Source organism: Panulirus ornatus, chromosome 8, assembly GCF_036320965.1.
Source record: "Panulirus ornatus isolate Po-2019 chromosome 8, ASM3632096v1, whole genome shotgun sequence".
Classification (NCBI taxonomy): domain Eukaryota; kingdom Metazoa; phylum Arthropoda; class Malacostraca; order Decapoda; family Palinuridae; genus Panulirus; species Panulirus ornatus.
Genome location: NC_092231.1, coordinates 6,578,481 through 6,591,113, shown reverse-complemented (window position 1 = coordinate 6,591,113; position 12,633 = coordinate 6,578,481). Strand labels below are relative to the sequence as shown.

At 35.9% G+C, this 12,633-nt stretch overlaps 1 protein-coding gene across 2 annotated transcripts in view; it reads left to right on the top strand.

Annotated features, from left to right (window-relative positions):
- Positions 1–12,147, top strand: part of uif (sushi, von Willebrand factor type A, EGF and pentraxin domain-containing protein uif) — a 203,195-nt gene extending 191,048 nt beyond the window's left edge. The window contains exons 25-32 of one of the 2 annotated variants that reach the window (XM_071664038.1): positions 3,919–3,990; positions 4,995–5,163; positions 5,283–6,099; positions 7,391–7,494; positions 7,749–7,913; positions 8,933–9,071; positions 9,463–9,576; positions 11,019–12,147. In XM_071664038.1, the coding sequence (XP_071520139.1) occupies positions 3,919–3,990; positions 4,995–5,163; positions 5,283–6,099; positions 7,391–7,494; positions 7,749–7,913; positions 8,933–9,071; positions 9,463–9,576; positions 11,019–11,059 (1,621 nt within the window). In that variant the 3' untranslated portion in view covers positions 11,060–12,147. The remainder of the gene's footprint in view (positions 1–3,918; positions 3,991–4,994; positions 5,164–5,282; positions 6,100–7,390; positions 7,495–7,748; positions 7,914–8,932; positions 9,072–9,462; positions 9,577–11,018) is intronic. The other variant, XM_071664039.1, reaches the window with a different exon arrangement.
- Positions 12,148–12,633: the final 486 nt, after the last annotated feature.

Here is a 12,633-nt window from a genome sequence, read left to right as displayed (position 1 = left end):
TTATGCATTCCCAAAGTAATTTTATGTGTGTTTGTACATTAAAATCTGGGTAAATGTCATTCATATCTCTTTATACTTTTCTATATGTATCACTGCGATCAGCCCTGGGTAATGAAGATGCCGTTGTTTTATCAGATTCTTAATGCATAGAAAGAGCTTTTTTGCATGGTTTTATTCAAGAGCTTTATTGGTGCGAGGATAATGTAGAGTAGATGCTTGGTCCACAAACATATCAATTCAAGGCTTTGTCTGTGTAAGGGACTGTATGTTAGTCAAGGTACTCGGAGAATTATTCAGTAAAATTTGAGAGTTAGATGGCTTGAGATTTGGTCAAGGCTGTGTTCTTTGAAATACTTCCTGTCATATGCTTTTTTGACACATTTTATTTTACATATGATGGAACTGAATTACATTTCTTTGGTGCTGCACTAAATCATGGTGGTTTATTTTAGGGGGTATTTTATGTACAATTGCCCAGGTACCCTTTCTTGAAGAGGTCCTGGTTTTACTCCAGGCTCCCTTTTCCAGCATCTCCTTCAGGAGTTACTTCCAGTAGCAGGGAAGTGATGGACTCCTTTGGAGTGAGGAGTTCTTTGGTGAGAGTACTCCTTTTAGTAAGCAGACAGTGATGCAGCCAAAGGTGACTTGTCAGTCATTGTGTAACCATGGATAGGGGGAGTTTAGTAACACCACTTAAGAAGATATTTGTTTAGAATCATAATTGCCCCAGGACTCCTTACTATTGCCTAGGACCTCCTTTCCAGAAGTTCTTGCAGCCCAAGTCTATACTAATGATGGACTCCTTTGGAGTGAGAAGTTCCTTGATGAGACTGCACTCGCAATGCTAAAGCCTCATCAAAGCTGAATTTTCACTCGTGACATAACGTCATATAGATGAGTCCAGTAACTTTCTTGAGGAGATATGAATCAATATATTTAACTGAATTTTTCAAGAAAAATTAAGTAAACTTATGTTCATTATTTCCTGAAAACTCACATTTCCAGCTTGCAGCAGCTCTACATTACTAGAGCTATCTGATCAGGCTTAATGCATAGGATTATCAGCCAGAAGCAGTTGTAGCCGAGCTAAGTAAGTCATGAACTTATGATAATGTGAAAAAAGCATGCCACTTTTTGCTTTTGACTTGAGAAATTACAGATGTACATATGATTCATCTTGCTGAGATAACAGCAATAAACTAAAGAGCCCATCAACTTTCATTATGGCTTGAAAATGTAATTTACTACAGAATCAACTCCATTAGCTAAGAACTTAGAGCTAAAAGTTCCTTGAATGTTAGATTAGTACTTTGAGCGAGGATAAATCAGTGCTTGCATAATCAGAGTAACATCTCACAATGAGTCCATCACTTGAACAAACCTCCCATTTTTGTAAAGGCAATTTTCAAGTTGGGTTAGATGTTCTAGTGATAGCAAGTATATTTACAGTTGTTCAGGGGTGAGATTATTGAGCTACAGAATAGATAGGAAGGTATTAAGGAGTTTTAGAAATAGGAATAGAAATGAATTGGGTTTTATAACTCCTTAACTGTGAAATTATACTTACAATTAGTTTTCATGAGATGAGATGTAGTTAAGGCATATGAAGTTGGAGTAGAATTGAAAGAAGTGGAGAAATGCAGGGTTTGGTTGTAAACATGTAGAATAAAACAAGATATTTTTTTTGTTATAAAAAAGGTTCATAGAAGGAGGGAGAAGTTAGGAAAGAGCACAGTATCCTGAGAAACACCAATATTGGTTGAATAAACAGTAGAGATGGTTTTATGGATGATTACAGAAATGGGCCATACAGATAAAAATGAAAATCACGAACATCATGAGAGAGGAAAGCTAATAGAAGATCTTGAAAATCAGACCACAGTGGCAGTCTCTCTTAAGGGCTGAGTAGGATTCTTCAGAATTTCTCAGAGAAGGTGATTAGAGAATATTGATGAATGGATCTCTCCTTACAGGAATCAAATTGGTAATCCGAGAGAAAACAGTATTTAAGATCTTCCAGGAAATGAGATTTCAGGAGAGGTCTAAAGACACAGATGATAGAAACCAGATGAACAAAACAAAAACACTTTGGAGATGAGATGAATTTGTTTGTACTTCTTAAGAAGAATAAGAAGCTTGGAGATTTAGATTAGACAAATAGACGAGCCACCACAGGTGCAACTTCAAAACATGAGAGGTGCTGTCTCACCCATCTGCTTTGTTTGTTTCCAAAGAGAAAGGCTCTCTGGACAGTGTGAAAAGAGGTAATAATTGGGAAGGACCATAACTTGAAAAATCAGGAGGTGAGGGAATCATGGAAGCATTCAAAGTGTAATTAAAAGATCAAAACTATAAAGTCTAGCTCCATCAGTGAGAGAAATAGCTGTAGTATCACTGCTTTAGAGAAGAAAAAGAAAGGTAAATTGAATTGTAAGAGATATTTTTGGCCAAAGACAAGAATGGCTTACTACTAGAAGAGATGCACTGGCATTTCCTTTGGTTTAAAGGGTGTTGCCTCATGAATAACAAATTTATCAGTTGGAGATGAAAGTTAGGTAAGGGTTAAAGAAAGGAAAGTTTTTCAGAACCAGTATGTCTTGTTCCTTACCTGTACAGCCATAGAACCATAGTGACTGAAATGTGTATTGGGTATTGTTAGAGGAAGAGAGAGAGATAGATGTTCCTGTTTATGCAAAAATAACTGCTCTGCTTTCAGCAGGCTGAAGCATTGCCTTTGGTAGAGCAGCAGTCTTCCAAAGAATAATAGTACCTTTCATACATTACTAAAGCCTCCATTGCCAAAATGCCATAGTTGGCATTTAGAGAAGAAATAGGTTATTTGAGTATGGGGGAGCCTACTAAAGTGTGAGCTGATGAGCCAGTTCAGGGTGAAATTGGGTATGTTAAGGTTTAATTTAAGGGATTACAGGTGAAAGGCAAGTCCAAAGTTTTAAAAGAATTATCATTGTCTGGAAAATGAAAAAGGTGTGTGGTAGGATCTCAGCCACACTGTATGTGTTGATCCTACAGTTGGAGAATCTCAGACAAAGGATGTCAGGGATATTTTCTTTCTGTCTTTGCAGAGGAAGCTGTCTAAGCAGCATTTTTTAGTGGGACTGGGGCTCTAATGGGACTGAAGTATGCATCATAGAGAGAAGATATAATAAAGTATAAACAATGGAATAGAGCATAAGGGGAAAAAGACATAGAGAAAATAGGATACAATGTATAAATCTCTCTTCTCAAGAACAGAGTTGAGAATGTGTAGCAGAACACTAAATAAGGTTGCATTATAAGCATGGCCAGCAAAAAAGAAACTGCAGAGAAAGAAGGGATGAAGACTTTATTTGCGTTATACGAGTGTTTTTTTGGGGTGACAGGCCAACTGATATACTGCCTGTTGACTGACTAACATCATGTCATAGGTATACATGAAGGATAAACTTGGTCTTTCTGTAGTAATTATGGGTGAAAAAATCAAGGTTGAACATAAAATAATGCAAGGCTGCTGTTGCACAGTGATGCTCATGCCTGTACTGTAATATTGTAGATTAAAATGAATATTAATACAATGGCAACAAAGTCAAGGCCACTTTGTCTTGCTGTTGATTATTTCAGGAATCTGTTAAGTGATAAGTAATACTTGGCAACCTGATAATAAAAGAGCTGTTTGAATTAAGGTAGTTTTTACTCCCATCATGTCAGAATTTCTCACAGTTAGTGCTTTTGACTACCACCAATGTACTTTACAGGTTATGGAAAAGATATTTTGAAAGCTTGCATTAACATTAAAGAAAAATAATTTAGGTTAGTCATCATTCAGTCAGGTTACACCGGAAAAAGTTTACCTATATTATGCATAATTTGGATATAAGAACCATCTTAGTCGTTTCAACCCTAACAAAGCTCCTTCCCCAGCAACCGAAGATGGAAGAGGGACACAGATCAGGCTTACCAGTATAACCTGAAAGTCTCTTTCCCAGCAAAGAAGTAAGATTATTATGAATGTCATCAGTGATAATGAACCATTTATAACTACTGTCTAGCAATTTGATTAATAACTGATTGTACTAAACAACTGTCCTCTTCTTAATCACAGATACCTTCACACACTTCAGACACTTATTTGGAGCTTTTTCGGTGTCACATGCTTTGCTTTTGATAGTGGTTGCTAGATATGAGGAGGGAGGGAAATCACTGCTAAATCAGACCTCATAACCATATGTATGCTGTTTTCAAAGCTTTAGAGGCAGTGTTTTTAATCTGAGAACCATTTTAATAACTTAACTGTAGTCAGGCTTTGAATGTGTTGACTGGGAATTGGTCAGTATTAGCGTGCTTTTTGGAGGTTAGTGGTTAGCCACATAGTAGCAAACTGGTGGTATATGACAGTAAAACACTAGTGGTGATAGTGCATTTTTATATGCAACATAAGTACAGTATTGCCTGGTTTTGAAAATTAGCTTGATAAAAAGAGGCAATGTATTAAAACTTTTTTCTCCTTAAAATCACTTTCTCTAAAAATCAGAATCTTAAAACTACTGGATTTTATTAGAAATATGAGAACTTATAAAATTTAAAGAAAAAGGAAATACTTATAAATGAATTTAGATGTTTTAGTAGCATGTTTCCCTACAAAGCATTTGTAGATGTGCAGTTCTTTCTTTTTTTTAAAGGTATAAGTCTTTTGACATCAGTTTTCATTCTATTCTCATTAAATCCAGTCTTATTTACATTTACACAAATACAGTACTGGGGTTTATCGTCGTATATAATTTTCATAAATACTTTTTGCAAGTAAACTTTATACTTTAAATTGATAACAGAACCATTGTCTGATACTGTATCAAATAATTTTTACCAAATCTAAGAAAACTTCATACAGATATACACCTAAATTCATAAAGGGAGATAAACAATATTTTTCATAATTTTCTATAGGATAGAAAGTTTTTCATAATTTTCTATGGTTTACAATCTATATTATCCAACAGTGATCCTGTCCAAAACTCTGAGACATCATTAGAATCAACTGTGCGACGTTTGATTGAAGGAGTAATCTTAGAGCAGGATCAGTTTGATGTTCGTGATGCTCTTCCCAATGTTGTTCCTGACCCATCCTCACTTGACCTTAGATCTGAGTACTCCTGTCCTGTTGGCAAGGTTGGTGTCTAGTTCCTTAATATTGATAGAACTGGTATTTATAACATAATAATCATAGTGACTAAATATAGATATCTTGTGTATAGAACTTTTAACTATAATGATGTAATATCTTCTAGGTTGTGGTTGACAGTGAGTGTGTAGATTGTGCAGCAGGAACTTATTATGAACTTGAGAGTAAATCATGCAAACTATGTGAGTCTGGCACATACCAGAATGAGATGGGTCAAGTTGCCTGCAAGGCATGTCCTCAGCGTGCTGGTCGCCAGGGAGTCACAAAAATCCTAGGCTCACGCTCTGTGGAAGAATGTCAGGAACGATGTGCTTCTGGAAGATACTTCGATGAGGAAATGAGTGTCTGCAGGTCTTGTGGATATGGATATTATCAATCTGAAGAGGGCAAATTCTCTTGCAAGAGATGTGAACGAGGCCTCACAACACGCACAAAGGAAGCTGTATCACCATCTGAGTGCCGTGAAGAATGTGAATCTGGCCTCCAACTTGGTATGACTGGTCCTTGTGAGCCTTGTCCACGTGGAACCTATCGAACCAAGGGCATTCATGCTGCCTGTGTCCGCTGCCCAGCAGATCGCACTACTTTGGGACCAGGTGCATCTTCATTAGAGGAATGCTCATTGCCAATCTGTATTGCAGGAACTTTCCTTTCCAACTTGAATTCTGTGTATGAATGTCTGAAATGTCCTAAAGGTACCTACCAACCTGAGGCACTGCAAACGTCATGCATAGACTGTCCTCAAGACACTTCAACTCATGATGTTGGTGCCACTTCAGTTGATGAATGCTCCAACCCATGTGAAGTTCATGGAGAACAAATGCTATGTGATCCCAATGCCCTATGTCTCTTTATCTCTGAGACAAATGACTTTGAGTGTCAATGCAAGCCTGGCTTCAATGGTTCTGGAGAACATTGTTCTGGTGAGTAAATATTATCGTAATTTGTATCTGTTTATAGTACTTTTTGTTTCCTTCAGTATACTGAACTTAGGTCAGGAATCAAATCTGTAATATTATAGTGCATTTGCACCTTCTCTTTTGATTAGACTCGTGGAATATCAGGTCATATCTTACACTTTATAGAAAAGAGAAATGAAGCAATAAAATATGAAATGAAAATGCAATCCAAAATTACAGTATAACGGTGTTTTCTTTTGGTTAGTTTGCAGTGAACATTCGTACACAGAGAAGAAAGCATGTACAAACTCAAATGTATGCAACTGTCAGTTTTCTACAGTATCTCTCCTAAATATGTCTCAGTTGCTCTTTCAGAATAGAACTTTTAAAAGTCACAGTTATTATCATAAATTGATATATTCTGGAGATAGCAAGTAGTATGAGTAAAGCTTTGCATTCTTGACTTATGAAATTTTTTTATGATTTTAGATCAGACATGATAGCATTGTTAACTGTGGCATTCCTCAGTCAGCCTATCCAAACCCCATGATAAATAATGAAGTCATACTGTATCAAGATCCTGTAGAATTAATCACTCACCACAAATGGGCGCCTTGAATGCCACCACTGTTGTATTAAGGGACTTACTACTCTTTACAGTTATCACATCAAAGACTCCAAAATTGGAGACACCCTTACCAAGTAATGGATGGGAGAATGAATTAATTTCTATTTAACAGTTTTAGAACTACTCACTTATGATGTCAAATCCTGGTACTTCAGGTTAATCATTCTTGCTGTATCCAGGCCCTTAGATCTAGCCATGTTTTTATTTTAATCTATAACTACCCCAAGACCAATTTCTATGAAAGTTCTGGTGGAGGTAGTAGTTGGTAGGCAGCCACCAACCAGAGAGGAATATTACTGGTACTACCTGCCTGGCTATTGGGAGGGATAGTAACGGCAGTGTAGTGAGCCAGCACTTCACTGGTTGTCAAGTTGCACTCCTGTGATCCAGGTAGCTGTTTTTTCTTTCTGCCTCTCATATATGTGGAATGCTGGCATTCTGTCAACAAACATACAATCTATCCTTGTAACACATAACGCCTGACAAAACTTTACTAATACAACTTATTCTTTGTAACTAGATTTTCCTGTGGTGAGCCCTGCATTTTGGCAAAATGTTAGGAGCAATAGATTGAAGTAGTAGGGACGAATACTAGGTATGGTGGTTAGTAACAAGAATTATGATAAAATATCCTCACTAATAATATTTCTGTGAAGGTGATTATGAGGAATTTGTTTACATTCTCAGACAAGTGTGAGAATTTCTGTGAGAACAACGGTATATGCAAGAAGGATAAAGATGGTGAAGCCTACTGCACTTGCTCTGGTTCCTTTACAGGCAGTAATTGCCAGGTAAGTACAAAATATTTTTGTATTTAGTGCAAGTTGAATGAAATGCACTCATAACAAAGTTTTTATCCCTCTCAGAAGTGATGATGTACATTTTAGGATTGTTGGCTTGGTGTAAAAAATAACTTTATTAGTTTTTTTTTTTGTTTATCAATAAAAATAACTTGTTAAAGCTATTGTACTGAATGAATAAGATGCCAGATTTTTTTTTTTTTCTACCTGTAGTTCTTGTGTCTCATTTGACAACTGTCCCACAGATTAAGAGTGACTTTACCTACATTGCTGGTGGAATTGCTGGAGCTGTGGTCTTCCTTATCCTAATTGTTCTACTGGTATGGATGATATGCATCCGTGCAACGCGGAGACGTGAGCCTAAGAAGGGCTTCCTCACTCAGCCATCAATTGATCCTAATGGCTCACAGGTAAGACAGTGAATTGTTGTGTTAAATAGCATGTTGAACAAATAATATGTACTCTGGGTACTTTATGTGCCTGATCACTGAATCTGTAAACTGTCATCTTTCATAAGGTGAATTCTCATGCATTCTCTTTTGACTTTTAAGTATAAGTCATACTGACATCAATGAGCATTATCAGATTTAACAAGAGTACAAGTAAGTTGGACAGTGAAAAAAAGAGCATTTGTATCAGGCTGAATCTTCCTGAAGATTGTGAGAAATTATTGCTAGAGAGAAAAGTGCAAATTCTCAGAAGGAAAAAGGTTGATGAATACAAGTTGAAACTAAGCTAATGAGTATGGAAAACATGATTTTGAATTTAAGGGACCATTATCTATTTTGAAAAGATCTAAATTAAAGCAGAAGAAGAGCAGTAAAATAACTAGAAAATATAAAAAGTAGATGTTTTTTGCAATATACTGAGTCCTTTGTGTATTTTTCTTTATTCTTTACTCACAACAGAACATTAGGCTGTACAAGTGCTTTGTATTATTTTTTACTTTGAAAGGAAATTTTGTTAATGCTTTATTCAGATTATACAATCAAAATACAAATAGACACCTTATGGTAATTACATTTCAGGCCACTTCCAGCCCAAACCAATAAGTGCAGTATATTTTTTCTAACATATTGTCTCTCTGTTTGCTATGTTTTATTTATTTTTCATATTTTGACTGGCTTATTATGTTTTCTGTCTAAATTAGAAACTCTTAAACTTAAAAAATTATGTATAGTACAAAGTGATCAGTTATGGAAACTGATCCAATTTGGCAGTAATTCTGCACTAGACCACAGATTTTAGGAGTTCTTCGTTTCTAGAAGCTCAGTTTTCAAATCTTAACTGCATTGCTAGTACTCCAATGACTGTAGTAGAACAGTGCAGTATATAAACTATAGATGGGTACTGGATTATCTTCAGCATAATCTGAATTATTTTTTTCATCTCTTATAAAAGATTTGCCTCATGCTCTCTTAATTCACAGGTTAACTTCTACTATGGAGCACCTGCCCCATATGCGGAGAGCATTGCACCATCTCACCACTCCACTTATGCTCATTACTATGATGATGAAGAAGATGCATGGGAGATGCCAAATTTCTACAATGAGACTTATATGAAGAGTACGTCTTGATTTCATCCCAGACCTCAACCTCACACCCACCAGATTAGTCTGCTTCATCATCTCAGAAATATTAAATTCATAGCCTAGCTATATCATTTCACTTCGATGCTTGGAGAATTCCAAAATAGGAGACCTGCTTCTTAGGGGTTTAATTAGTTATGTTATTCAGTTTATGATATCATTTGTAGCACAGTAAATTATGAAGTTACTTAAGATAATGTACAGCTGGAAGTGTAATAAGAAACTGATATTGCAACCCTGTAACTATAATTGTCTCTAAAACTTGTGGGCTTCTTTGGGAAGGTATTACACTCTCTCTTAAAATTTCATTAACTATTGCATAGATATAATAAGGATAACAATTAACTAACCTAAACTCCCCAAACCAGCCGGGTTCCCGAATGGAGCAGGAAATAGTCTGGCTCGGTCTAACGCCTCCATCTACGGCAACAAGGAGGACCTGTATGACCGCCTCCGCAAGCACGCTTACCAAGGCAAGAAAGGTGAGGATGACTGAGAGCCCTGGTACTTCACTAGGGTATGACGTCAAGTATGTGCATGGATGTGATTGGAAAAACAAGCTGAAAAAGTTTACCTGAAATACCAGCATGATCATGTACAGGACAATGAACACAGCATACCAAGCATGGCAGAAGTTGCATTGCTATTATAAGAGTTGCAATACTCAAGAGATGAAGCTGCATGACAGCTTAGTTATAATACTCAAGAGATGAAGCTGCATGACAGCATAATTTATGTGTACATGTGAAAAATGCATGAACTTTTGTATTACCAGCACGGAATAATATGCATGTCAAAGATGTTTTAGGCTGTATATTATAATTTACAGCACATTCAGGTTTTGATATGTACCAGAGGTGCCTTGACAGTAAAAGCAGGAAAGAATTGACCAAAAGCTTAATCATAGGCTTAAAAACATGACAAGCATGAATTTTATGACGCTCCACCATACTGTACCAGGACGCTGTGACGCACATTTAGTAATCCTTACTTAAATGTATACTTTGACTACAAGGTGACAGCCCAAGAAGAATCATGTTACTGAAATTCTACAACTCAGTCACTTGTTAATCTATCCTAATGAATCTAGCTGAAGTTAATGGCTATTACCACAAGTATGTTGATGATACTATAAATATAAAGGATTCGATCTGATCCTTTAATCCTGTAGAATTTACAGACTATATTCTGTGCCTTTTATGGCAGTACCACTATATACCTTTGGCTTCAAATTCAACACTGAAGCCAAATGACTTCGATGGCCTTTCTGACATAATGACATACAATTATCTTGATTTCAGTACGGCATGAATATTTTAACTACATATGACTGCATGACTGCGACTTATTTGCATGAGACCATTTTCTTTAAACTTCTTAATTTCTTAAAAAGTTATGGTATTTAGTATGGTATCATTTACATGGCTTCTTAATCAGTGCATGCATCAGAGTATTCTGTAAAACATAACATCAATAATTTTGATTTCACCATCTTTAAAATTAATTCTGTTCTTCAGTTGCATGTAGGAATTACAAATACATGAAGTATTGAAATAATGAACTTGAAGGAATTGGAAGATTTTTTTGTTTTCCTTTTTTCTCTGAAAAGTGTAAAATATTTCTTGTGGTTACTGGAGTCAGTTATACAGTTATTGTCGTATGAGTTTCCTTTGGTTACAGTTAATGGTTTTTTGGGAATCTTATGTATTTCAAGGTGTGGCTCTAATACTTTTGTAAATGTCCATATTCTAATTTCACTATTTATATAACATGTAAACACTTTTTTAAGATCATACTGGGAATACAGGAACTTCAGTTGGTCTATTAGTATTTTTAATTATGAAATGAAAAAAGGAAACAGGAATTTCATTAGGTCATGATAATTATCTAACTCTTCATTTTCCATTTTGATTTTCCTCTACAGATAAAGACGAGACAGGTGACAGTGATGACCAAGCCCGTTGATTGGCTAAATATGTTATGATGTTTTGCTTTTGGTATCCAGATATATTAACTGGTTAACATTTTAGTGATTTTTCTACATAATATCTCTAGTTAGAGAGAATAAATTTTTTCTAGTGAACTTCCAGTGTTGGTCGGCTTTGAAATATGGCATTATCTCATCGTTACATATCACCGACCAATAGGAATGTCTTGAAAGGTGCCTGTCCTTGAATATGGCTAATTCTGACAGGTTAGACAATGGCTAATGTGTACCATTTGATACGTGTACACCTAGGCCCCTGGCTAATCTTCAGGAGTATTTTGCTAAATCCATCAAAGGACTTATTTTTAAAGACAGATGGCTTGCAAGTCATGAGATATGTATATATATAGTAATCCTCAGAGTTTTAACTGCAGCGCTGGAATGCAAGTCTTATTACACCTGTGGTATTGTTTGCAACAAACCTAATGGTGTGTCAGTCTTTTCATCCAGCTCTATGTGACAATTTGTAGTTAATATTCCTGAACTCAGGTGTGAGAATATTTGGGCTTTTGTTATGTGAGACTTTGTGGGTTGTTGCGTATGAATAAGTATCTGTGGTCTGTTGTGCTCTATAATCTTGTGAAAGTTTTGCTTTTTTTGACTGTCCCAGAGCAGTTTAGATAATATTTGCAGTTTTCATTTTTTATACATTCTGTATTTATTTATTCAATAGTTGACAGTTTAAAAGACCACAAGTGTGTACATATGAATAATTAAGACCTTGGTAAATGTTTTGTGAATGCATGTTTCTTTGTGTGAATGGTATCTGAGTTCTTAGCTGAACGAACATACAGTTTTGACATATTGTTAAGTTTTGGGGAATGCAACAGGACTTTAATTTTCTTTATTTCTGTTTTCATTTGGGGAATAATCCAAATTATGCCATTCCAGTTATGTGTATACAAACTACATTAATGTAAAAACTTTTATTAGGACACTGTCTGTCCTGCTCAAGATTGTGAATAAACATGAATTTATGTTAAATATTTGTATACTGTACTGTAATATTAACAAAACATAAGCTGTAAGTCTTACAACATACATGAATAAACTCAAATGTGTAAATTATGCATGTTTGTTTGGTCCTCTTCAAATGCCTTGGTTCAGTACACTGACAACACCTCAGTGGTTACAAGCTGATAATAGAATCTGTCAAGCAGTCAAACCAGAGAGCAAATTATATAGATTCTTAGAGGAATCTTGCCGATGGACTGTCTCTGTGAGAAGTATACCAATCAACTCTTAAACTAGTGTCCCAAGCTCTTAATAGCAAGGTAAGGTGTCATCCCATCAAAGGACTAGGTCCATACCTAATATCACCACAGTGATGTAGTCACAAATGACCAAAAGTTATTGTACAGTCCTTGAAAAAATTTTCAGGATATGGTTTCAAAGACCTTACAATGGTAGATTTGATATAACCTCTTCAGAAAATTAAAAAAGACAGGCTGGGAATTAACCATGTCCTGTGTACCAGCAGAACAGCTGGACGTCAGTGGTGGGAAGGGAGGGGGCGAGGCAAATATGGGCATCTGGAACACTTAACCACATA